Source organism: Stigmatopora argus, chromosome 18 (genome assembly GCF_051989625.1).
Source record: "Stigmatopora argus isolate UIUO_Sarg chromosome 18, RoL_Sarg_1.0, whole genome shotgun sequence".
In the NCBI taxonomy this organism is placed as follows: Eukaryota; Metazoa; Chordata; class Actinopteri; order Syngnathiformes; family Syngnathidae; genus Stigmatopora; species Stigmatopora argus.
Genome location: NC_135404.1, coordinates 10,861,789 through 10,889,787, shown reverse-complemented (window position 1 = coordinate 10,889,787; position 27,999 = coordinate 10,861,789). Strand labels below are relative to the sequence as shown.

The 27,999-nt window shown below is 41.0% G+C and overlaps 1 protein-coding gene across 4 annotated transcripts; it reads right to left on the bottom strand.

Moving 5' to 3' along the window:
• Positions 1-346: 346 nt before the first annotated feature.
• Positions 347-27,870, bottom strand: LOC144092898 (zinc finger protein 385B-like). 4 transcript variants are annotated; one of them, XM_077626054.1, is made up of 10 exons: positions 27,865-27,870; positions 26,722-27,021; positions 13,469-13,717; positions 7,215-7,372; positions 6,837-6,944; positions 4,262-4,409; positions 3,347-3,658; positions 3,061-3,281; positions 2,278-2,382; positions 347-1,691 (listed from the first exon to the last, which is right to left on the bottom strand). In XM_077626054.1, exons 2-10 carry the CDS (start codon positions 26,762-26,764, stop codon positions 1,461-1,463), a joined length of 1,575 nt encoding a protein of 524 aa, XP_077482180.1. In that variant the 5' UTR covers positions 26,765-27,021; positions 27,865-27,870; the 3' UTR covers positions 347-1,460. The 4 variants fall into 4 exon arrangements, with proteins under 4 accessions (XP_077482180.1, XP_077482181.1, XP_077482182.1 ...); XM_077626055.1 differs by lacking the exon at positions 27,865-27,870 and adding an exon at positions 27,430-27,488; XM_077626056.1 differs by lacking the exon at positions 27,865-27,870 and adding an exon at positions 27,430-27,488 and having other exon boundaries at positions 13,475-13,717.
• Between the last annotated feature and the right edge of the window lie 129 nt (positions 27,871-27,999).

Sequence of the window (27,999 nt, the reverse complement as noted above, 5' to 3'; positions counted from 1 at the left end):
AGAATCATTTGTTTTTAAAAAATATATATTTTTCTGAATAGATGATGAATAAATTTACCTGGTACACCTGGCACTTTTAAATTTAGCTCAAATATCAAAGATACAAGATGGGACTCACCTTTGGTCTATGTTGTAGTAAAAGTTGATGATGTAATACCTGAGTTATATATTTTCTATATGACCACTTGGCTTGCTCCTGTTTTAAGCAGTTCTGAAACAAAATAATAACAAAAATAGCTATATAAAAAACAGATAGAGTACATGATCAATATTATAATGTTAATATGTCACTCACCCCTTTACCTATTTGATGGTGATCAGAGATGGGGTAGGAATTTCACTCCAATTTGTGGATTAAATGTTTTATTCAATAGATTCGCTGAGATATTAAAATTACATGGCTGACCGGTTCAAACGATTTCCAAAATACTCACGGCTAGATTCTTACAGTGCATTTAGTGATTGTTTCAATGCAGGAAAAATAAATACAACCACGAACGACTGTGGAAAAAAACAGTACTACGTACAAATGAATGAATACATTACACATATTCGAACACATATTTTGCACATTGTAGCCTATATTATTGCGCTTGATGAACAGTTCCACACGTTTTATTTAGTAAACCATGTTTCCAAACGTAAACGGCTTGCTTAGGATATGGGGAACAAAGGCTGCAGAAATATTTTAACTAAAGGTTTAATGACTCGTGAAATTGGATTCTTCTCAGCCTGCTTGTTCACATTGCACAAAAAGCACCCCAAAGTACATAACGGTAAAATATTTGAAGTAGTATTTAGAAAAGGTTCCCTCCCACCTCTGCTTTATTGGCTCATATCAAGTACACTACTTTCCACGGATATTAAATGAAATTAAAAATCATTCACCATGAAGCGTGAATGTTCTTGGCTTTGTATTTGTAATATATGGCACAGCTCCGAGAAAGACAGAAAAACTAAGTGAGCAATGTTCATCATGTATTGACGACCACGACCAAAAACAACACAAAAGGACTGCTGTTTGTTTTTTGTTTTTTCGTTTTGCTTTGCGCTCAGTAAGACGAGTTATTAATGTATGGAAACAAATCCAGGAATGATCACGTTTCCCCAGAGTACAACTAGAAACAAACCTGTCAGATTTGGCAAGGTGTTAACATTTACACACCCACACCTGGATAATGGCAGATTATTCTTATAAATACAACAAAAATATATTGTATGGCTTCCAATGGGGTCGCGACCCCAGGAAACATGCACTCAAAAGGCTTGAGTGATGGTCCTTTTTCAATGGTACTTTGATTTAACTCGTCCCACGAGTAAAATGATAACTCCACTTACTCCGCATTCAAATGAATTCTAATGTCATTTACTGTATCTGTCCCAGACTCATCGTTTGAGACAGTCGTATTGTAATTTCTTGACGAGTATTGTAATGACGGTACTCGTGTTTTGCCTTATTGTCAATAGGGAGAGAAGATAATGGGCGGGTGGGTGGCCCTCAGGGGTCCCGGGGCAGGCCTGAAGAGAGCCGGGCTAATCAGGGGACTGTGGATGATGGCCGGGTGACCCTGCGGCAGCCTTAGTGCCAGGGGCGCCGATGCCAAAGTGCACAGAGCAGCTGGATTGAGGACGCTGGTCAGGAACCCTGCCGGCAGGGCCTTGGACAGCTGCTTCTGCAAGGCCAGTTTAGTCTGCAAAATAAAAAAAGGCGTGCTTGAAAATTTTTACATTAAGAATCACCTTCAAAATGAAGAAAAATGAAGAAAAAAAACTCTATATTAGGGCTACCGCGATTAATCGGCTAATGGACAACTTCTTTTAAAATATTGTAATTGTTACACACAAAAAAGGCTTTTTTTATCATCCTTCATGAAAGCAAATGAATGTCTTTGTAAGGAAAATTCAATATTTCAAGCATCTGCTTTTGCTTTGGAGTTTTTTTAAATATAAAATTCATAGTTGCATTTTTTTCAGTGCATAGATTTTATTTCTAAGGCAAATTTCCAACTTAGTTACATTTCCCAGAGTAATAAAACAGTTAGTTTGATAGTCGGTGACTATCAAAAAATAATGATTCGTGGCAGCTTTACTTTACGTGGCTATTCTTTGGTGCATGCAAAATAACAATAGAAATGGACAAGGCTAAAGGAAAAAGCCAAATAAAATCTATGACTAGAATTCCAAATCCCCGGCACAATATAATAATCAACCAGCCCTCATTTTAGAGAGAGAGAGAACATCCCAAATGATGAAATGTGTTGTGCATCAAATTCTTACCGCTAATGCAGTGCTGGACTGCAGTTTATTATAGGGAGCGAATTTAGCCTTCACCTTCACAGGCTTTCCGGCCAAATGCTCTTTATGTCTCCTGCTGTTCATGTGCTGTGGAACACATATTGATGATGAGATGACATCAAAAAGTGTTATGATTTATCATTGGTGGAAGTAAAACCACCTGTTGTTGATCATGACACACCACGGGCCAAAAAAAAACCACCAGAACTTTTCCATAAAAATGTCTCCGGTAACTGCTAAAGTTGGAATTGATTGATGTAGAAAATAATACGTGTGAACAGTAAAAGAGGTTAAAAGGTCACAGCACTCAACATGAAGCATACATGCGGCCTGATACATCACATTACAATTTAGGTGACGTCACCCTGAAGTTGTTTGACTGTCTGTCGGCGACCTAAGGACCGTGCCGCCGCCAAACAGCATTTGGTGACAAGCGAGGGCGTTTTAGGGCGGCTATTTGCCTTTGATCTGAACGCAGCATATCTTTAGCGACGTGCGTCAGTCCCTTTATCCGTTCATTTTATGAGGTTAATCTCCGTTTCTATGGTAATTGCTATTCTGACGGAACCTAGAAGACTAACTAAGCTTCCTTTTTTGGGGGCGATAATCTGAAATGGGTAGGATAAAAAGGCTAAGTACTCCCAGCGTATGAACACAGACACAAATTAGCTAAGCAGAAACTACGGCGCTTAAGGACGGGCGTCATATATTCGAATTATCGTAGGTCGAGGACGTTGTAACCCTGAGGAAAACCAGCAAATGTACCTGTTTGAGCTGTGACTCTGAATTGACGGCCACCTGGCAAAGGTGGCAGCGAAAGCGCTGCCCGGCGACACCCGCTCCCACGCCCGCTGCCACGCCGGCCTTGTTGGCGCCCGCCCGCTGCTTAATTAGCCGGCTGGGGCGTCTGGGCGACGACGTCCTCTTCGTCCTGCGGTGCGATTGGCTGCCGTTGGGGCTGTACAGCATCTGCTTGTGTTTAGAACCTGGAAAAGGAGGAAAATCATTGGATCAACTTTCACTAGCAACAATGAGTGTACATTTCACACACCACTACAATGGGCTTCCAGTTGAGAGCTGGAGTTGACCGTCACTTTGCACGTGGGACAATGCAGCACTTTTTTGTTGGCCTCCTTCTCCTCCACCTTCACCTCGTCGTTTTCTTCTTCCCCGACGGCGGGAGGCCCCTGAGGGTCACCTTCCGCCGGCGTCTCGTCCGCGTTTAAATGGGAAAGCGGAGGGGGGGCGTCGGGGAATTGCTTGGACGGCGGAGGCGAGTAGCTCGAAGAGGAGTCCGCCGTGGAAGGATTGGGGGGCAAGGAATTTTCCAGGCCGGTTTCCAGTCGCGACGATGTGCTTGAATCTGGACGCAGACATAAAAAACATGAGCGTCCATCTTAGTCCATGCGACAAAATCTGTAACCAAGTTCTGTTTATTCTCCAAATATGCAATGGTGATCCCTCCCATCTATCAATGATATTGTTTTAAATGCGCTTCCCGGTTTTCAATCATCTCATTTATTCACCTTGTTCGGACAACGGCACATCGATCAAATGTCTTTGCATGCTCCGTGAATCCTAAACCAATAATTTGGCTTGCGGTGTTTTGAAAATGGGCTAAAAATCATGTCTTCTGCTACTGATCAAAAAAACAAAATCGGTTCGCATGGCTTTTCAGGTGCTATTTGCATGCTAATGCTTTTTAGCGGGGCATCTGTGCTTGATGGCAGTAATTAAGCAAATGACAGAGGCTTTGATTGCAGAGCAGGTGATTGCTGCTAATCAGGTGGCGGATTGGCAGCTACGAGAATTAGCATCTTAAAGTCGGCTGCTCGATGAGGAGGACGGTCAGGGTGTTTGAGAGAAGATGTAATAAGTCATAATCGTGAGCAGATCCGCCTAATCTGTTTTTATTTTTGTTGGCGCCTTGGTTGTAGTGCGGCTTTTGGAGCTATTGTCTAAATACCTGTTCCGTCATTTGAATTCAGGTCTGTCCCCTTCTCTTTCTCTGGGCCAGGTGGGCTGTACTTGTTCTTCTGCCGGTTCCTCTGGTTCTCCAAGGCCTTCACCTTGCGAGTGTGCTTGTGTCCCTTGTAGTGGGCCTCCGCCTGGTTCTGGTAAAGATAAATCAGACCATACTATACCATGCTATGCTAAGCGTTGCTCTGTCATGGCGGTACACGGTCGATTGGTCGCCCGGAAGGTAAGTGATAATTACCATTTAAATCGTTGCTCAAATTCCCTAAATACAAACTGCGAATTACTATTTAGTCATACTTAATGCCCTAGTAATTATTAGGCTAAAGAAAAGCTCCAAATTTCCCGTACTTTTATTGTTTTTTGTTGGAGAACTTGTTAAGACCCTGACTGATGTAGCTTCTTAAAGGGACAATGCATGTACATACAAACTCTTATACACTCTCACGTCGGCTCAGTGAAACTGCTCATGGCCATTGTTGGCTTTTATTGATGCGTAGACCGTGTTGTTTTACCTTGTTTTGTCGCCGGTCTTTTGGTCGTCGGTCTTTTGGTCGCCGGTCTTTTGGTCGCCCGTTATTGCGGTCGGGGCGACCAAAAGACCGCGACCAAAAGACGGTGACCAATCGACCGCACACGGTCATGGCATAGCAAAACAACATAACACACACAGACACACACACACACAAAAATCATACTACTAAATAACAATAAAAATATAAAACTTGCTAATAACAAAAACTAGATTTTTTTTTAAATGCTTGACATGTGGGTTTAAGCTAACTAAAGATAAATCTTTCTTTTATCATAATTATTTTGTCACTTCTAAAAATCATGGGCCGCCGAAATGAAAGATTTTTTTTGTTTGTTTTACAGTTGAGTATTTTACTCTGTATCTTCTTTTTGTTTGAATAAGGCAATAAATTTTTTTCTTTTTTTACTTTACTTGGGGTCACCAGCCTTATTTACTACTGTAGCATCTGTAACTTTGTGTTAAGAGGCGGGTACCGACCGGGCTAATGATTGACTTTTTTTGCCGGAGATGTTCTAAAAGAATACAAAATACAGTTTTCAAACGCAAGGAGGTAAAATTGAAAAGGTCAGCCGAAAAACAGAGTCAAGCGAGCAGACAATTGACTCAAGTAGACCAAAGTATTTGTATTTACAATCACAAGGCAGCGAGCACGCAGCGGTGATTTAATTAGTGAAGGGCAGCATAAAATCAGTTAAGTGTAATCACTCCATCTGCTCCATCTCCCCCCGCTCGCGCGCAAGTGCAGAGCGGCACACGCCGCCGTACAAATGATGACACGACGGCGTTTGACTGCGAGGAAGCCCCCGTGCATCCGCGCTCATCATCGACGTCCCCGCAAAGGAACGCTCCAGTCGGAGTTATGGCATGTCGCCAACGTCCTCCTGAGCTCATTTGTTCATCTCTTGGCTGATTCATAGTGACACAAATTGCCCCGCCACGTTTGTGAACACTCAAATGACCTCTGAGATCATCCCCGCCATGGCGTGCAGATTGCGGCACGGGCTATAAACAGAGAAGAAGAATCTGTCTCCAGCTCACGGGAGCGCCAAAATAGTACATGGCCAAACGTCGGCCAACAACCTCTGATACTCTCCTTTAATATCGCTTTTAAGTAACTTAACTGGGGTCCCTTTTCCAATCACTACCTTGGAAACTCATTGCCTGAGCGAATTAACGAAGATTAATTGGCCCCCAGTCCAAATGGATTGGACGTCTAGAATTAATTGACTGTCTATTGTTGTCGTTGGCAGGCAAAGCATTCATTTAGGGTCATTTTGTACATTTTGGATCATTTCTTGTTGATTTGGGGCCTTTTAAAGGTCACTTCTTGTTAGTACGGGGTATTATTTTAATCATTCCAAATCAAAAGGGCTATTGGAAACAAACAGATGCTTTGAACCTGCCTATTTTTCACAAAAACTGGGATTTAGGGGCTTTTTTCAGATAAATTCCTGTTGATATCTGGTCCTTTTTCCCCATTTGAAATAAAAGGGGCTTCTGATGTTTTTTGTCAAATTTTGGTAAAACCACAGAACTGTAAAACAACTTTGCTTTGCAAAGCTACAACTAAAATAATAACACATGTTATCCTTATAAACTAACAATTGAAGGTGAATGTAAAGATAATGCATCAAAATGTGTTTTGTATAGTATGTATAAAAACTAATTTGAGTAGCTATATAAACAGTGCACGCCAGAAAACAGGTAACCATTTTTTTTTTTTACATTTCCTTAAATTCTCGAAGCATGGTGGAAAAAAAGAGCTGTCCTCAAATTGTGAAAAAAAGACGGTCCCTTATTCGACCATCCAACAATATAAATGCAAATATGCGTAAAAATAGAGTGTATAAAGAAATGTAGCCGAATGAATACGAAGAGGAAGCTGTGATAAGGAAAGGGAGGCTGAAAAGGCTGATTGGTTTTCTCAGGCTAGAAAAAAAAAAAGGAAGACAGATAAGAAAAGGCTGTCTTGAGGATACTTTTGTGTGCAGGAAATATGAAATGAGTCAAATATGAGTGCAGCACTTACAGTTGAGTTAAAGCGGAGGTGGCAAATATTACAGGTGATAGTTGTTCTTCTCCTAGGCGGTGCGATGCCAAAAGTGTGGTTGATTACTGCTTTCTGCACCGGATCCATCTGGACAAACACGACAGTTGTGCTACAATTAAAAAAAAATCAAAATACATTTATGGTGAAAGAAAAGCAGCAGTGGTTGAAAAACACGTCAAACTGGTAAGCAATGATTTTCATAGTCACCTGCTGTAAAACAACAATTAAAATGTACCTTTTCTCTTACTAAACATTTTCTAGACTCCAATTCTGCCAACCACAGCTGCTGCATATTTTTGTTTTTTTTAAAGCAGTACAAAAAAAAATATCAATGTATAATTTTACAATGAATCCCACCGTGTTAAAATTTGGAAAAAGGCTGAGAGGCGACGAGGCGCTAATCCTGAGAGGCAGTAAGTGCTCCAGGTGGTTGTGCGCTTGCAGGCTGCCTCGGCCCGACAGCGCCACCGGGAGGGAACCCAGAAGTGGGTGAACCTGGTGCGGGGACAGCGCGCCTGCAAAAAACAAAAAAACACGTTGGCCATTTTAATCCCAAGATACAGGAGCGCCTACCTAAGACTTCCCAAGCGTCGTATGCAATGAATGGAAAGAGCAGAAAAGCAGGAGTTATTCGGCATGACCATCTTTTCACACTCGGCTGGCCTGAACGCGATCAGACTGCTCATAATTTACACATGCTGTGACCTTTGTCTTTACCCAAGGCAAACATCAGAGCGATGACATTTACGTGCCCGCGCAGTGTGATGCAAAGGTATGGAGGGTGAGTAAACATGTTAGTCATAAATGACGTACAAAGCTCAGTTTTTTTTGGATAATGGCACAACAATTTGTTTTATATAAAGAAATAAAAGACACATTTGGAGGCTCGTTTGAGCCATTTGAACTGGGGAGCGAAAACAACGATAGACTGGAACTGTATGGGACAATGGCTATTTATGAGGTCACGTAAAGGGCGGCCAATTTGTATTTGATTGGCTAAAATAATCCGTTTTTTTTACCCCAAATTCTTACGAATATGCATATGACAATGTTTTTTTGTCCGCCATTTTAATCAAGGTCATGATTTTACGCCTAACGATCATCGGCGATGAACTGTTGTGTTCAGTAACCAATAGAAAACTGTGACTAACGCGGCTGATATAGAGAATTACAAGTACGCATTCTGGAGTACTTTACAACTATATAAATATACCAAACTGATCCTTCTGTCTAATCTGCATTTGTCCTGGTTTTCCATCCACCAATCAGCTTCTTCGGTGTAGGTCACAGCAGTCGGCTTTTTCCTCTTGATAAAAGATCGCGAGGAAAAGACAGTGACGGGGATGGGGGGGTGGATAAATAGTGAGAAAGGCTTCATCTGGATGATTTCGAAGATTCGTCTCCGGGGGGTTAAACACCGCTGAGGGAGGGACAGATGAGGAAATGGGGAATCTTTCTTTCTGTGTGATTTTAAATAAATGGATAAATGGTCGCTGTGATAAATGATGATTAAAAAGCTGGAAGCAGTATGCAAAAGTGAAACACAAAATGACACTGAAATATTCCTCCATGTCATTCTCCATCTTGCAGCTCGTAATGGAGATCTCGCCAAAGTGAGAAAGCCACTGATGCCACTCACAATTGGATGAAGGGGGCAACATTTACAAGAGGATCCGCTGGATGTATTAGCATCCATTAAAACGACCAATGGCGGCTCTTCTAAGCTCTCCAGCGGTAGCAAAACAACAAAAAGGGCAAATTTCCATGGCGGTTAAGAACGCCACTTGTGCCTCAGAGTGCTGTGAAGTCTTTAAATAAATGAGCTTCATTGTGACAGAGGACATTTTGTGTGGCAAAAAAAAGATTCCGCCAGCCGGCTATTGCTGTGGCTGTCAGTTTGAATGCACAGCGCCACGCTTAAAGGGACTTCTTCTACCTGCGGGGCAGCAGGCAGCCTAGATCAAGCTCCCAGTAGTACTTTGGCCTACTTTGAGGAAGCCATTTTCACCCTGGGGTCTGGAAAAGGCGACACAATTTGTTCAAGGTGACCAAAGGAGCAACGTCATAAGCCTGCTAACAGGATCAAATTTGATATTTTCTATTTTAGGGAATTAATGCACGTTAGTAGACAATCGTCTTTTCCCTTTGAAATCGACATTGGTGGCCATTGATGTCCAATCCGTTTAGTTTTAATCACATCATTTTTTCAGGGGAGTGCAATTTTTTTGTTTTTTTTTTAAAAATGCATTCATTTATTTTTTAAGTATGAACTCATTGGCTGCCATTGGTGGCGATAGACAAACCATCTGGTTTGACTGGGATATGATTACTCAAAGTTAGTGTTTAAAATTGAAATGGATTTAATGTCTATAACTCTCAAGGGCAGTGAAATAGTTAAGGGCTACAAACGACCAAATATATTTCAAAAAATGACATAATATACATCTATGCTGAAGGGTACACGGTCGATTGGTCGCCGGTCTTTTGGTCGCCTGGAAGGTTATTGATAATTACCATTTAAATTGTTGCTCAAATTCCCTAAATACGAACTGCGAATTACTATTTAGTCATACTAAATGCCCTAGTAATTATTATGCTAAAGAAAAGCTCTAAATTTCCCGGACTTTTATGGTTTTTTGTTGGAGAACTTGTTAAGACCCCGACTGACGTTGCTTCTTAAAGGGACAACGCATGTACATACAAACTCTGATACACTCACACGTCGGCTCAGTGAAACTGCTAAGGGCCATTGTTGGCTTTTATTGATGCGTAGACAGTGTTGTTTTACCTTGTTTTGTCGCCGTTTTTTTGGTCGCCCGTTGTCGTGGTCCAGGCGACCAAAAGACCGGCAACCAAAAGACAGCGACCAAAAGACCGGCGACCAATCGACCGCACACGATGCTGAACAAAACTTTGTAGGATAAAGAGGAAAAAAAACAATCATTATCACACTGCATTATTTCTTACTAATCCAGAGGTATATTCTACAAAATGATTAGACATTACAATACAAAAGTCAAGAAAATCGAAATCAAAACAACGATGGTGACACAATGAGCTCGGTAACACTTGAGTAAAATACGTATTGGAGTATTTGATGAGATCCTAACTTAGAAAGGAGAAAAAACAACCGTGTCAATCATCTGTACTGATATACTGATAAGGACTTATTCTTTCAAATGTTCACTCTGCGTATGAAAAGTAAAAATGTAAAGTGCAGGCAAATGAGCATGAATGGATTTATCAGGGGGGGACGATCCGAGTGGGCCCGTCCGTGCCTTTTCAAAGCATGTCGTTATCAAGAACACTTAAAATAAACTGCCGCCGTCTGCTTGAATTGAGATAAGCAGTAGCAATCAAACTTGCTGAATGACATCCCACAGATTAGCACCACACATATTTGCAATATTTCAACTATCCGGACCGCGTGTTGCCTAATTAGCTCTTTGTCAAAAATCAGAATCCTAACGTCTCTGCTGATTTGATCGTTTGGGCGTCACAAACTGCGGCATCCTAAAAAAAACAACCTGAAATAGGAGCTGTACCAATGAAAAAAAAATACATTCAATTTATCAGTTTGTCCAATCTAAGTCACCCTTTCAAACTGATTTTGGGGGGAATTTCCAGGCCTGTCAACAAACTGCAGGCTGGATTTAATCCCCATTAGTTTCTATGCAAATGATATTCAAATGAGCTGCTGTAATCTGATGGCGTGTTCATGAACTAAGAAGCACAAATTGCAATTGTTTACCCCTCTGGCGTTTTTGATCAGCGTTTCAATCAAAGGCCAGATGTGTCAGTTATTGAATAAACGCACATTAATTAGTCAATGTTATTCATTTGACTAAAAAAATGTCCCTCAAATTGAAGTCACGTGCTGAACACCTTCAGTGCTATTAACAAAAACATACGTCCAATCTATTTAAACTCGGAAGGCCCTTTTCAAATGGATTGTCTCCGTCAATGGCAGCCAATGATCTAAAACACCATTTCAACAATAATACAGAATAAATATGCACTCAAATATTTGCTTGATCATCCATTTTTTCATGATTTCCAATTCATCTATTTGTCAAATATGTTGTATAAATGAATATTAAGGGTGAATGTCCTATAAATGATATATTATAACTAAAATTTCTGGATTGGTACTTGAATTTGTTAAAGCCAATCAAAACCAAGGTTTTCCCACTGCATTTTATAAGCCTGGCGGCCTTGATTCAAATGTCTGAAATGTTTCAACAACAAAACAACATATTTTTTCCTTTTGGAAAAATTGAACATAATACTAAATGGCATTATGCCCATGAAACAAATTCTATCATAGCAGAATATATTAACAGCAAATATTGTATCAGTCTAAATAATTGGTATTGTACAGTTAAAAAAAAAAGCGAGACTTTAACTGTCAAAACTAGCAAACTGAACTAGGCTAATCCAGCTCTGTTCAGTATAAAAACTTAAGCGCTGAAAAAAAAAAGAAGCAAGAAACAACCATCATCCACATTTTCTAAAATCCTCCTTCTCTGTCGTAATTATGCGAGCTAATCCGGGCAGATTTCCTGAGGGAGGCATTGACATAATTGGCAACATTCTGCAGTGACATTGATGTTTTTCTTGCTCTAAAATGACTTGACACATCTGGGGAACAGCGACCCCCCCACCCTCGCTTGCCCCCTATAAGCGAAGCAATTAGCCCGCAAACTGCCGCGGGAACGACGAGCCACACTCGGTGGCGGTCCGACCTCGGAAAGAAATCGAACGGGAGTGCGCTTACCTAAGAGCATCTCCCTCCGCTTGTTTGGGGATTCTTGCGCTTTTGGCTCAACTTCTTTCTGCCTGTTTACTCCCTCCCACCAAGTGGAGAATCTCCTCCGTGTCAGCGACACCTTCAAACCAGAGCGGCAAAGCCGATGGCGAGCGCGCGTGAAAAGCCGGCGTGCGCTCTTCTGCGCGCGGCTCCAAAAGAGCCAGCCAGCCAGCCAGCGAGCGAGCGAGGGAGGAAGGAAGGAAGGTAGAGAGAGGACGAGAGGTTGGCTATTAACCCCGCAAACATCCTCCATCTCTCCTCTTCCTCCTCCCAGTGCAGATTTCTATTCACGTCCCACCTGCACACTCCCCCCCTGAGGACACTCCACTACGACGTCTTTCCTTCCTGGACTGGATTAGTAGAAAACAATAGGGGTTATTTATTGCTAATTTCTTATTTCTTAGCAAGTCGGAGAAATTGCCCAAAAAAGAGGAGGGGTAGGCTGTGTTATTGTTGACGGATTTCTATACGCTTATGATAGAATCTTGTCAAATAGTATTCAGAAATAAGATAGAGATACACGGATCCACCAAGTTAAAAAAAAACATTTACTATGGGATGTTGTGGATTCTTAAAAAAAAAACGATAATAAAATGATGGTATACGAAATACAAAGTGCATGAGATTTGACCCGAGACAAAGACAAATCTTCCCATGAACTCATTGGCTGCATCGACATGGGAGAAATGTTCCCTCTAATTTTTGGTTTGTCTGGGCAGAAAGACAACCTCCCTGAGCACACTGAGTACTGGTGTGAGCAACATCATATCATTGCTCGCTATGGGCACACACCAGTATCACACCTGCCATAAGCAGGTGCATGTCTACTACACATAAATGATTTAGTAATAATAAAATGTTATGATTAATATCTATGAATGGGCGGCCCGGCGGATGAGTGGTTCGCGCGTCGGCCTCACAGCTAAAAAAAAAAGGGTTCTTTTTTTTGTGCGCTCCATATGATTTGCTGTGCGCAGAGATGATGAGAGTAGTGCGCAATTGCGCACGCGCGCAGCTTAGAGGGAACATTGCATGGGTGTCCAACCAATGTAAAAGTAATCTTGAATTTTTAGAAAGCATCCAGAACCAAAGAAAAGTATCATTCCTAACATAAATGAAGACAATTTACTTTCCAGTCTACTCATTGAATTTCAACAAAATGTGTCTAATGACCTAAAAAATCTGGTAAAACATGACACAAAGAGGAGCTCCCTTCCTATGAAGGAAGGGTGGCGAGCAAACTTTGAAGTAAGAGTGACCATGAGTAAAGGTTATTATCTGAGACGCAAAATACCGATAAGGCGGTGATGATGATGACAAAATGAGGTTGAAACGAGCACGGTATTAAACCGTTATTGAATACGACGCATTCACAGAATGAGACGGCCTCGTACATCACGATTAGATTTGCTCCTTGTCTCGAATGGCATTGGCTCATTATGGGTTTTTTCCTTTTCCTTTGGAGGAATGGCATGGACCGAGGCTGATCGATGGGCTCTTGTCAAATCAGGTGCGCAGGGAAAACAAAGGGATAATCTTTTATTGAATCCCAAGTATGAGCTAAATGCCATTTATCTGTAAGTAAGATGAATCAACCCATTGATAACTTTTCGATCCTCAAATATTGATTTTGAAAGTCGATCAAATATTATATATGTATAAAAAATCGGCGATGGGTGGACTATCAAAAGAATTAATCGCTTATGCAAACACATATTTGTAAGCATTTTGTCGTTGTTTGTGTTTACGGGATAGCGGCAGATGAAAAATAGTTAATAATAATAATAATAAATAGCCGTACCTGTACCTGTGCCTGCGCCGACAACCTTGGCCAGCCTGCGCAGCCTCCTCTGGTGCGTCTTGCCCTTGTAGTGGATCTGGGCCTGGGCTCCCGAGTTTAGCCTGATGTTGCACACCTGGCACAAGGTGGCGCTGGTGTTACCTTGACGCCGCTCCCGTTTGGCCCTCGGCGCCATCTTTTTCTTGTCTTCATCCTCCTCTTCTTCCTTATCCTCCTGAGTGGCGGCGGGACGGCGGGGAGATCCGTTATCTGGGATAAGAAGGTGCATGGTTAGGAATTTGCTGCGACGATGGATTTCACGCCGTGTGTCTTAAAGGAAGAACATTGAGACAAAAAAAAGCAAGTCCATTGCTGTACCGTATTTTCCGGGTGCGGTCGATTGGTCGCCGGTCTTTTGGTCGCCCGTTGTCGCGGTCGGGGCCAGAGACCAAAAGACCGGCGACAAAACAAGGTAAAACAACACATCAATAAAAGCCAACAATGGCCATGAGCAGTTTCACTGAGCCGACGTGTGAGTGGAGCATAAGAGTTTGTATGCGTTGTCCCTTTAAGAAGCTACATCAGTCAGGGTCTTACCAACTAGTTTGTATTTAGGGAATTTGAGCAACGATTTAAATGGTAATTATCACTTACCTTCCGGGCGACCAAAAGACCGGCGACCAAAAGACCGGCGACCAAAAGACCGGCGACCAATCGACCGTGTACCGGATTTTCTCGCATATTGACCGCCTCCGCGTATAAGCCGTACCCTCGATTCAGTCATCATTTTTTTGCGACAAATATGGCATATATGCGAGAAAATATGGTAAATAGCAGCCCATGAGTAGTACATTTTAAAAACCTGATATGTTTTACCCAATCGCAAAATGACATGACCGGGCACCATTTCCGATAAGGTGATCGAATCTGAGACATTTCTACACATATAATGTGTCTATTCTGGGCTTTGGTATTTTTCAATTTGACACCCAACGTAATAATAATAAGAAGAGCGTTGACTTTGTTGCTTATTTTGTTTTCAGTGGCGACACAATGTCCAATGAATGAGTCACCAGATGATCAAGATACAAGGAGACAGATGCGTTGCGCTTTATGCCGGAGGAAATTCTCCTCTCCAGCAATTGAAACGCTTCTCTGAGTCCGTTAAGCTTCCGTTTATAGCTCCGGGAAAAATTTGGGGTTTGCATATATTATGAAAACGCTCTACTTGCTGATCTATTGTAGTGCTGGCGGCATGTTTTGTATTTTAGGAGCTTTTGTTCTTCTGGACTATTACGTGAAAGCGTGAATTTTAGGCCTGGTGGAATTCGCTTGGAATAGTTTGATGAGTCAAAGTAATCTTTGTCACGGGTTTACTAGTGCTAGTGTTTACTAGCCGGAAGACAGGCTAAAAAATGAACTAACTACGTTTTTGGTTGTCCCAGTCAGAATGGATTGGACGTCTGTCAGCATCAATGGCAATGAAAAATCATCACTAAATGCCAATCCTATACTATGTATGTATTTACACTAGGGAAACTAGCAAACAGTGCAGAACAAGAAGAAAAAAACATACAAATCAAGAGCTCAAAATATCACATTGCATTATTTCTATCATAAATAAATACAAAATCCAAAGGTATCATTACATCCTCAAAATGGCACTCGACTCGTATGCAAAAATATGTGTACATCCCTCTGTGTGTGTCACAGACATCTCCACAGGGGGGCAACATGACGCCACGGGAGGAAAAAAAACAAAAACAAAGGGGGGAGCACTGCCATTATTACTATGATGACCATTCTTTTCCCAAACAGAGATATGGAAAAAAAACGGATGGTTTCTGGTTTAGATTCATCTAGGAAATAATCTGTGGTTTGCTCCACCATGAGAACAATTCAACCAGTAGAATGACTTGGCCATTTAGCACTAATAAAAGGCGTACGGAGTATCTCTGTTGCTTGTCAGGGCAATATATCATGGATGGGCCAGTTAGGAATGCAAAATCATGCTAGGTTTTAGATCAAACATAGCATGATTTTGCATTCTTAACTTTCCCATGCTTACTTTTGACTGCATTAAATGTTTCTCTAGTTGGTGTTTAAAGGTTATCCTAGTCTGCTAGTACATAGTGGCTTACATGTTTTCAATCAAATTTATCTTGAAAAATAGTGATCATAAGTAGTGGCTGGGAAAAATATGTATATTTGTAAAAACTAAAATGTTCTTCTGTGGTGCTAAAAATCTATTGTAAGAAAACAAAGCATTATCCTCTAAAAATAGAGTGCGTGATCAGATATGGGACATTTCGATATGATATTTAATTGCATAGAGATCACTGATTAGGAAATAAAAAAAGAATCCAAATTCAGCTATGACAGTTTCATTTTTTTGTCTAATTTGTTGACAGGATTTTGCAACTAATGTAAACAAGGAAGTACTTCATTTTAGGTTTAGGGTGGTCTGTTTGATTGACGCCGATGTTTAGGTCATACAATTTTTTGTTAAAAGATAAAAATCTATTGACGCTGTACTGTACACAAATGTGGTTTGGTGGTTTTAATCTTTGGCAATGCATGAAAGTCCGCTCAAGTATATTTCAATTATTTGTTTTAGCAATGTGGGGCGGCGAGTCATTATAGACACAATATATATATATTTTTTAAAATCTTCTCGCGCCTCACTTAAAACATCTCCCTTCATCGGCAAAAAGCTGTTTGCAAAAAATGTCAATTTGGCAGCCGGGGAGATGAAAGCAGAAGGGAAATCTGTTTCCGCTGAAATTTATCTGCCTTCGAGCAGCCACGCCGACTTCAAAGCCAGCAATCCGTCACCAGGATTAATTTGAGGGAGGCTGCGCCACAAAGATGGCGGCGCGGTAACGGTCGCCGCTTGGACGCCAGCGGGTGTTCGTTTAGACCTCGGACACCTTCGCCCCGGGGCCCACTTTTAGGGACGTCTGTTTTTTGGTGCTACTTATCATCACGAGGGTCACGTGTAAACTGGAGATTGGGCTATCTTCATATTTTGCTTTTAAAAAGCAAAAAATATATATTTTTGGTCCTCATTTTTCGTTTAGGTTTAAAAAAATCTGAGGGAGTAACATCAACTCACGTGATTTACTTTGACGGGTCACACTAAAGCAAGTGGTGGGCCGGATCTGGCCCCTGAGCCATGGGTTTGACACCTATGACCTATTATGACCTATGACTTTTTGCATGGGGTTCAATTTACGCGCAAGGGATTAGCGTGTGGATTTCCTGTGAACATTTCAAAATAAAAGAATGTCATGGTCAACATAAATCCAAATGTTTGCAGTCACATATTTCAGATTCCACGCGTAGATGACACTCATCGTATTGGCAAAAAATATATCTAAATACTTGCTTCAAATGAGCTAACATGCGCACTTTACAGGTCGTTTTGGGTTCAATCAACGATTTTAATGGAATCTAATTGCCAAGAAGTCAAAATAGTGTTAGGTTTCTCGCCTATTTCATATACCACACACAGTAAGCTTTCAAATGACACCATTTTCCTCCTAAACATATGTCGTTATTATTCTTACTTAATAGTTGGCAAGTTTAAGAATAAATATTTATGACATTGGAATATCTTTTCACTACATTGCTAACATTTACCCGACGATAATATCACTTATGAAACAATACACCGCCCACTAAAATTAGTTATCGCGACAGGGCTAGCCGTTATGTCCGCAAATACCGAGGCAAAGCCAATCTCATAAAGCAGTTGCCGTGACGGCTGATTTATGTCTTGATCTACTATTTGCGAGTGACCCGATAGCCAGCGTCCGAGCTCAAATCACAAGAAAATTTGTCAAGTAGAAACGCGAAGAAGACGCATGGCGGTGGCTGCTCGAAATATCGAAATGAAAACAACAAACGCAACTTATTTTGCCAAAATACGCCCGTCTTCTCAAACCCGACAGTGGCTATGAATACAGAGGAGCTTGATTAATGCAAAATGACAGGTGGACTATAATTAAAGTTGTCGCTAGGCAACCGCGTGGCTTTTGTGAGAGTACGAGTTTGAAACCCCCGTCACACACAAATGGCAGCGCAATTATACTGTAATTTGAGCACAAAAGGCCAAGAAATGGGGCCGTTTCTACTGAATATGAAATACAGCCGAGCCGCCGTCAATACCAGACTGTATGTGATGTCGGCTAATGATTGGTTCAGTCAAGATACACATCTACCTTTGATACCATTTGGTTAAATGCTCTTTCACTTTTTAGTTCCACTCCCAGGATGGAGTTAACTCCAAAGGTTAACATAAAAAAAAGACAATTTCAAATTGAGTATTCGACCAAAGCGTGTTAGCGCAAGGTGAATGCTAACAGAGTACAAAACTCAATTGAAGGGCTAACAAAGCTAGCATTGACATCACAGTAATTAAGTAGCTAACATTTGACCACAAGCTCCTTTTCATAACATTGCCATGGGAAATATTTTGGAAAAAAATAAAATAATACATAGAGTAGCATTACTATCTGATAACATTTTTGGGGAAACAAAACAAAGAGAATAATAAGGCATTTTGAATGAAAACAAAAATCAACTAAAAGAATATTGACTGTATTTGCCCACTGCCTACTCTTTATTATAAAATTGAGTTTAAAAAGGAGGAGCCGACGTGATGTTATGTTTTAAATGCAAAAAAACTATTATGTATTACAATATCCTAACATTATTTTCTTGCTGGTAGCCCTTCTTAACTCATTGACTGCCATAGGTCAAATCTACTTGAACTGAGAAGGCTGGCATTGAATAATCATGCTTCACTGCCATTGGCAAGGCTAGAAGTCCAATCCATTTTAATTGGGAGGACTGGCAGCAATAAAAAGATCGCTGCCAACCCCCAGTCAAAATGGATTGACCGTTTAACCCCGTCAATGACAGCCAATGAGTAAAATAAATGTTCATAGTCTAGTCCACGTGTTAAAGTGGTGGCCCGGGGGCCAAATCTGGCCCACTGCATCATTTTGTGTGGCCCGGGAAAGTAAATCATGAGTTTCTGATTTAGGATCAAATTAAAATGAAGAGTATAGATGTATATTAAATTTCCTGATTTTCCCCCTGTAATTTTTTAATCAATTTTTTTTCTGTGTTTTAGTTCAAAAATCATTTTGTAAAATCTAAAAATATATTTAAAAAAATAGCTAAAATAAACATTGTTTTAGATCTATAAAAAACTGAATATTCAGGCTTTTAATCCAATTCTTTTAATCCATTTATATAAAAAAAATCTAAATATTATATCTAAAATGGTCCGCCCCACGTGAAATCAAGTTGACGTTAAAGCGGCCCGCGAACCAACCCGAGTCTGACACCCCTGGTCTAGTCGCTACTAAATTACACGATTGTCGTAGTTTTAACAGTAATACTTAATGTTGAAGTACAATCTAATAAATTGGTGTTTTGATGAGTTTGAAGGTGTTTAAAAGTACATGGTGATAGAGACGTAAACATGGCCTTTAGAATTAGCATGGGCTTTAAGCTGGTGACAAGTGGTCCTCGTGTCAAGGTCACTTGCAAACTCAAATACAGCAGTGATTCACACTGTTAGGTAAGTGAGTGGGAGTTGCTAAGTGCGCGCTGCATATTTTTAGTCCGTCTCTTTCCACTGGGGTGCTAATGTCTGCCAAATAAGTTGTTTATTTATCCGCCGACCCTCGTTTGTATTGACCCGCGTCTTGGAGAAGCCACACTGGGTGGCGTGGTGACGGACGTACGCGCTATCGGTAGCGTCCCGCCGCTTTGACATCCGTCTGGTGGACACCTGACGATAATCAGCAGATAGCGCGCGACACTATGTAGCTTGAGATTAGCTGGAGTGTTAAACAAAGAGGCTGAGCAGGTTTGTGACAGGCCGGCGCTTTAATTAGGCCCTCGCTATCTAATAACACTGGCAAATACGCGCTGAGACTTTTGCTCAGCTTTAAACACTATATATACACTTAATATCAAGTCCTAGTGGAGTAGAAGGAATTTATTTGCTGTAAAGCTATTGGGTGACGATGTTTATGAGAGCAGAGGTCATAACTTACTCTAATAAGCCAACTATGGCTCCCACAAAGGATTATTTTGATGTAACACCAAGCTATTTGCGCTTTGTTGACAAATGGCCTCGCATATAACTCACTGTTGAATTACTCCTAATTGTTTTCCAAAGCAGATGTTTACAACTATATTTCAGTTTGAAATTAAAAATAAAATGTGAATATAACATTGACATTTTTAATTCATCATTTAAAGGGGATATTTCATGTTTTTTTTTCATCTTGGGAAAAAACAAAGAACAAAAGATTATTTACTAGAATACCAGTTTTTTGTGTTTTTTTTTTTTTAAATAAAAGATGATTAGTAGTTTCTGTGTTGTTAATTAAAAATGATTTTTGTAATCAAAAAGATCTTTTTATATTAAATTAAAGGATTGAATAAGAGTATACTTATTTGTTTTATTAAAGTATATATAGTAAAAAAAAAAATCTTAAAGACAGAATATGTACATTTTGTTGGGTTAGTTGAAATAAAATATATTAAAATACTATTTAGGACCCACAAATACAATAAAAAAGGGCATTTTTGTGTTAATGTCTCCAAACAATGACAAGACTCTCCAAATAATCCATCATTAATCAGTTGACCTGATTCACATTTTCATCTCATTGAGATGCTGATGTGTCAAAATGATACGGTGACATCGGGCAGGGTTAAATAGCCCAAGAAGAATACCTGGCGTGCCGGTTACCCGGTAACAGGAGACACAGCAGGAGGTAAACGAGTGAACACCCCATGGTGGTTAAAAACCCTTGGCGAGCACCCAGGAGAGTAAAGGACGTGGGACGCAGCCAAGGACAAGAGCGGCGCGCCGGCAAAACTGAGATAAGAGGTTAGCGAGGCAAAGACGAGCCACGGCCAGAGGAGAATGTGTTTGTCTGACGATAAGTAAGTGCTGTGGAGCAAAGCCTGGGAACCACATGATTTATATTTGGATGCAAATGTTCGATACAAAACCCCAGACAAATACTAGCTGACCCTTTAGGACAAATGAAGCAAAAAATAAAAAATAAATGGGGATTGAAAAGTGTTGGGAAAAGGGAAATATTAGAGGGCAACTTTTTTTATTTTTTTTATTTAAACTTCACCAAGGACAACAGCAATTGTGGGCATCTGTCACAGACCATCTGGGTGGACCCTAAGGCTGCAAAAGGCATATGACCTCTATTTCAAGTGGAACACGCGTACCTTAAACTCTTATTAGGTTCGAAATTAGGAACCAAAATGCAAGAGTTGAATCCAAATTCCACTTTGATAGCGATAAAATGCTTTTTTTTCTCCATTGACAGTCTAAGTCAGTGCCATGGATGGTCTTCAATTCCATTGAACTAGGAGGCTAAGTGGAAAAGCTAAGCACTGTATATACAAAATTTAACTTGTAATAGAGAAGAAAAACCCAAATAAAAGCCTGTATTTCCAATGGCTGCTACATGCTTATGGAATTTAGCAGAGGAATTTGTGTAGAGCATCCTTTGTGTTCAAGGAAATTGGCATCCAGTCACATTTCATCCACCTCTTCCTTCCTTCCACCCTCAAAATAAAGACGTGCCCCACATTCTCACATTGTAGCGTTGGGGGGCTTCAACAAAAAAGGACTAAAGGACAAGTCAGTTTGCCTCAGTGATGCTTGAGTCTATAAATTTGTATTGTTATTGCTAGAAAAAAAGAGGATTTAGACAAATCTATGTGTATAAATGATCGTACAACTACCAGAAACGCTGTCTACACGTTGATCGATAAATTGTGGCAGCTTAGTAAACATACGTAGCGACCCGCTCTAAAATGTGAGAGGAAAACAAGGAATAATATTTACGGGACATCTTAAACTCTCGTAAAATTTGCGAATTACAGAAACATTGTAACGCTACGTCTTTTTAGCTCCACGCAGACATACTTCGTGTTATCGTCTGCGAGTGTCCGTCCTACTATTATTATTAATAGACACATTAACGCTCCAAACATCGCACAATGAAATGTCAATAGCGAGCAGTAAATACGCCGGCTCCATTATTAGTTCTGAATGTGTAAATCCCAACGAGAGTAGGCTATAAAAAGCCCTTAGTGGAATTTCAGCCAAGACCTATTCCAGTGTTCTTGGCACGGGTACAAGGGTGTGAACGCGCGTTTACATTTGGAAACAATCTCATGGCATAGCAGGGTTATGACACTTCCTGCCCGCTCGCCGCTCCTCGACAGCTCCCCAAACGACGACGCTGGCACGCCGTTTGTTATTGGACGCGGCGACGCTCGCGGCTCGCAATGTGACCCAACGTCTCCTTCCCACTCTGTAAGATTCAGCTCCGGGACATTTGCTCGCCGTCTCAATCTTGTAAAGACGATGGCGGGGCCAGCAGACCGTACCATTTTACATGTGGTGGGTGGAAAAAAAATATGGAGGCAGGGATGACTAATCAACACACTTTTCTGTAGTCTACGGGTATCGAACTCGAGCTTCCCTGATGTCTGGTGTCTGATAAAATAAAAATTGCTCTCCCAAAGTCGCGAAAAAAATATAGTTTTTTCTTCTTCATTGTGTATATTTTGGCTGGCGCGACTTATAGGCCGAAAAATACGGTAGTATTTAGAATATTATGTTATTTAAACAAACGATCCTACGATTACGAGACAGCAATGAATCATATACAACACCCTGAATATTATTTGTAAAAATGTTTTTGAGATTATATTTGTTTATGAGGGGCGTTTGGGGGGGCGGTGTTACAGATTGATTATTATTTTATTATTTTTAATTCTAGCAATCTTTTCTCAATTTCTTCAGATGTGGTTTCAAGAATGAATGTACTTAGAAACAACATGTTTTAGTATTTTGCATAAGAATTGAAGGTTGGATTGCAAAATTTCCCACCTTGTGGAATGACCCAAATATATATATGGTACGTCACGTTCTAATGCAGACATTATTATGATGGAAAAGATCAAATAACTTTCCCCTCTAACAAAATAAGGATCACAAAAGGTGAAGCCAAGCGATAGCGCATTTATATTTCCAGAGTAAATCGTTCGAATGGTTGACGTTAGTAGAAAGCAAGCCATCCTGCAAATGTCTTATCTATCCTGCCACCTTTTGGAGCCCTGACAGGCTAAATTGAATATATATATTTTTAATTAGCTTCGGACTCTGAGTAAATGGGCTTAATTGCCTGAATTACCGCACTGGCTCCTTTAGGTCGTTTGGGATAAGCACAATGCGTATTGCTGTTCCAGTACACAAAGCAGTCGCATTGAATACAATGCTTATCAGCAGCGAGCAGATTATAATTATAATTATTATTATTGGTTCCATGTTTTAACAGTGACACTATTTCATAAATCCAACATCGGTACAGAGGTACATATTTGTTTGCGGATAATATGTTTTTTTTGTTATTGTGGCTAATTTCAGCAAATTCAAAGGTCGGTTATGATTGCGATACGGTAATATCATCATCATTTGTGCTTTCAAATGAACATAAACTCTCTCGGTACGTAAAATAAATCCGAAATAGGCACTTTAAACTGCAGTATGACTCCGACCTGATACAAAAGTTGATTATAAATGGCCGTTTGGCAAAAAATAAAAAAAGGGCTACCTAGCTAGCTCCCATGGAGTAATTCAGCCATGGCTGGGGGTGGGCTACGAGGGGGGTGAAGGCCCACAAAAATCAGCAGAGCAGTGAATGCCATAATGGCTCCCTAATTTAACGGCCATTTAATTTGGTCTGCAGGGCGAGTCTTTTGTGTCGGCCAGGGATGCTTTATAAAGAGGCAATAGTAGTCGGCATTTAATTGCAAAATGAGTTGACAAAAGAGGGCACCTGTCAATTTGTTTCTCGCATTTTTTTCCATCCAAATAAGAGACAATAATGTCCCAAATTTGTGCTATTATAGAACAAAAAAAATGGGCACCCATATTCCCATTGGTCGCGCCTCATTTTTCAACTCTGAGCTAGCGGCAGAGCTTTATTTGGGGGCGGGATTCAACCCCCCCGACCCCATCACCCCCCGTCCCTATCTTTGCTCGTGAGCAGCAGAATAAAGATCACAGTTATCAGTACGCGGGCAGGCTGTCATGTGACTTGTAATGACACAGCCCAAAGACGAGCCATTACGATCTCGGAAGGGAGCCTCCACGCAAAAAATCCATTTGGCCGTGTCTGAGGTGGGGGGTTCCAGTCTGTGGCGATAAGCCCACGCGCCTCCGTCTCCGTTTGTAATTTCGTGCACTTCATTTGAAACGTCGCTTTTACGATAACAAAGACAAAAGTGGATTTTTTTTCCGCCTTCGTTTCGGTAATGACGCCCCGTTTTTTTTTTTATCAAGACGTCGAATCGGGGGGCGGGGGGATTTTGCAAAGCTGGCCGGCGGCGAGCTACGCGCCATGACACAAAATGGCTGCCGTAGGGGCGCGGGCGGTGGCACGATGCGATCGTCGTACTTCTCCCGCGCGTTTTTACACGTGTCGACCCTTTGTTTGCGTCGTTGAAATGAAACGCGCGATCCATGTCTACAAACAAATTGTCTTTTGCGGCGAAAGCGATGAGCGTGGAGAGTCTATATACGTGGCGAGGAGGTGGGGGGCTGGGGGGGCGGTATACTGCGGCTAAAGCTGCTCCCATCGCAATCCCGTTCCACTTGGTTAGTCCCAATTTCACAGATGACGTTCTTCGGCAAGATGGAGGCTAGAAGTCAAACGCCAAAAGCGCAGACGAGGCACAGAGAAAATTCGACTTCATGGCCACGGCTTGGCTAGCGAGTCGTCGGACAATGTCACCTCTCGGTTTGGGGCGGGGCGCCGAGGAATGCGGTTGTCCGCGGCCAACGAACGGCAAGCGACGAGACGGCGGGGTGCGCACGGAAAGCTAATGACGTTATTTACCTTTTTGGACGAGAAGAAAACTGATATGAAAACTGTGACGTGATAAATCAAATGCATTTGTGAATAAAAGCCTTATTAAATGTTAAACTAGACTTGTAGAACTTGGGAGTTATCAATTCCTGGAAGATATAGTATTCATAAAATGGCTATTTTAAATGGTGACAAATGTAAAAAATATTGTTTAAACACATAGTATATTTCTTCAGTTAGACCCCAGCCCTTTCTCCAAATAGAAAAATAACATGTATGCTGAAACTAAGTACAAATATTTTACAACACACACACTACACCTTTCACTGCATATTTGTGGGACATAAAAATATTTAACCATATATAAAATTTATTAGTACAGTTAAAGCATTACTAAATACAATAAAATATTTAATGTATATTAAAAAGTTCCTTTTCCTTCCTTACACCTCACTGTGTATATTTGAAAGTAAATAAATAGATTTAAAATTAAATCAAATATACATGCCCATATACTAGAACACTATACAGCAGTTTTCAAATATGAAATGAACCTACCTTGAAAAATGGCAATTATAACCTGCAGTATATAAAATATGAGTAAAAACCATAGCTTAACCTCCGTCAGTTCTTTACAGCCAATATTCAAAATGTATTCAAGTTGTTGATTACAATCATCAAAGACAAACAAGATTTAAGCTCCTATTTGATAACACAATCCAAAACACACACACACACACACACACACACACACACACACACACACACACAATGACAAGCGTGAATTTCTCACGCACATTTTAACGCAAATGATCTGGAAAAAAAGCCCCGCAGCAGGACTGGCAGATATATTTTTTTACGATTTCTAAACAAAAGATTCGCCACGACTCGAAGAAGAAATTCTCAACGCCAAACTACGGGCGACAAAATGGTCAGCGTGTAACGACATAATGTATTCCGTGCTCGGAGAAAATATGTAAGTGTCATCTTGAAGAGTAGGGGGGAGCGAGGCCCTTGTGTGCGCACACCTACGCCCCAAAAGACGTGCGGCGGGCAGGTGAAGCAGCTGGTGAAAATGACAACAGCGCTCCGAGGAGTGGGCAGCGGGAGGCGCGGGATTTGATGAATCAAGGACCTTTTGTTCAGCGGGGGGAGAAGAAAAAAAGAAAAGAAAAAAAAAAACAGACGGCTCGGCGAACGCGGCCGGGCGTCGTTCGGAGTCATTTAGCCCACGCGGAGGAGGACGGGCGACTGCTGGAAGGTCATTTAAAAGAGGAGGATGATTTGGCCCAAGTGGGCCTTCTCCGCTTCAATCGCTCGAGGGCTCCTAACGACATCTTCCTGCGGTTTTTCTACCCTTACGGCGCCGCGTGGAAGACAAAATACAACTTGGGAAATGTTTATTGCGGTCTACGAGGGGTATTTGGGGATTGAATGTTTGAGGCCTTTTTAGAACGTTTATCTTAAGATGTGATCAAATGTTCCCACGTGGGCCCGCAACCTTTAGGTTTCTTACCACAGCTCTGCGCATGTATTGATTTGTTGATTTCCACCAACATTTTGGATTAAGCTGCAAAACGCCAATGGCCCCGACTCCAATATAACAATGGCACTAGATACGGCAATTTTCACCATTTTGTTCTGGTGTTTTATTAAATTTAACGGCATAAAAGTGATAAAGCACCAGTCAAACACTATCGGAATGCACATTAACACACACAAAAAGCCCAATCGTTGTTACACCTTTTCAACTAGATTACAACAAAGGCCCTAGTTTGGATTAAAGGCCAAAAAACACACCTGTGATGAAAAAAAAAATTACGTGCAAGGCACGTCACTATTCTATAGCTTTAATTTTATACTCCAAGGTTAAGAGATTAAAAAGGACAAATAAATTATGAACATATGGCAATTTAAATGCAAAGCGTGTCTACTGTATACAGAACGCGAGTGGAAAAATAGTAATACTAATTGAACTACGTCAATTTAAACACACCCGCATTTGCAATACAAATTGATTACATTAGCCAAACATTTAGCCTCGTTTTGGGGTGAAAAAAAGTCTCTTAGAAAGTCACAATGACTTTCATAGGGCAATGTATCAAAAAGCTTTTATGTTTATGTAAATTCTACGTATCAAATGTATATGCTATAGTTTAAATTTAATCTTTTATTTAGAAATTAAAAAGGGTTATGCTTTTTTTCGTAACATATTTGTTAGTGTGACACCATTCAGTCTAAAAACGCCAAAGGCTCACAATACTATAAATGTTATCATTACATTTTTTTAAAGTAATGTACATATTTAGCAGAGTATAAATGAATTAAAGTAGTTCCTACCTGCGAGAGTGGGCCCCTCGGCTTCACCGGTGTTGATGTCCATTTCCTGGCTCCCGACCTGACTGAGCCCGCGCTCAACTGCCTCCTCCTCCCGCTGTCGCTCTCTCTCCCCTCCTCGCTTTCTCTCGCCACATCCAATATGGCAGCCGCGTCGACGTAAGACCCAGAGTTCCAGGCGAAGTACCGAGTGTAGAATAGGCAGACAGGGCCGCTGTATGAGCGTTGGTCCGTTGCTCTCATACGTCAGCCAGTTTGCCTTATTGGATGTGTCAAATCGGCAACGTAGTGACTTAAGTGACCCTTTAACATAAATAGTACATGGAAATGTTTAAGTAAATGATGATATGAGTGAGTAAAATTCAAAAATACCAATTTTGCAATTCATTAACTAAATTAAATAAGACATTGTTTAAGACTTTAAAAAGTCATATTACCACAGCACTAGTCATTCTGAAAGCCATGGGCAAATTACACTGACATAGCAACAGATTTAAACTGCAATCCTATTCGACCAAAAATAACATAAACATAGAGCCACGAGAAATTGAGAATATTGACTGCTGGTAGAGTACAAATAATAATATTAGGTTAATGTAGGTTCGTGCTTCTGATGGTGGTGGCCCTGGCCACTCCCCCATTGGGTCCCTTACCTCCGATTGGCATGTCTGCTAACTGTCACTCATCAATGCTATTACAACTCAGACTTACGATCAATTAGTTGCGTGTCCGACAGCAAAAGTTGCGCGTTCCTGACACATCCTATCCCACTCAGCTGTTAGTCCTATTGTCTGCATCGGCGAGGCCTGTCACCAGTCATCCTGACTTGATCCCACCCACTTGAACCCCCTCATCTCCCTCTATTAACATGGCTCGGCTGTGTTCATAAAGCTAATTCCAGGAGATTAATTTCAGGGTTAACCTGCCGCGGTACGTCGCGGTTCAGCTGTCAGCCTTTCGATGACGGATGAAGAGTGGAAACATACTTGGATTTTAAGCTATGTCCTTCTTATTGAAGTTAGAACATGAGCCACACGTAAGGCGGCTTACACTAAAAATAAAAGGCCGACGTGTGGTTGCGCCTGCGCACGAGAGCAATAGAGTGTCTCTGTTTGGATGTAAAATATTATAATGTTCAAAACCTACCTTCCATTTAAGGCAGACATGTCCAAAGTCCGGCCCCCGGGCCAATTGCGGCCCGTGGACAAATTTTTACCGGCCCGCGGCCTCTATCATGATTTTTTTTTTTTTTTTTTTTTTTTTTTTTTTTTTTTTTTTTTT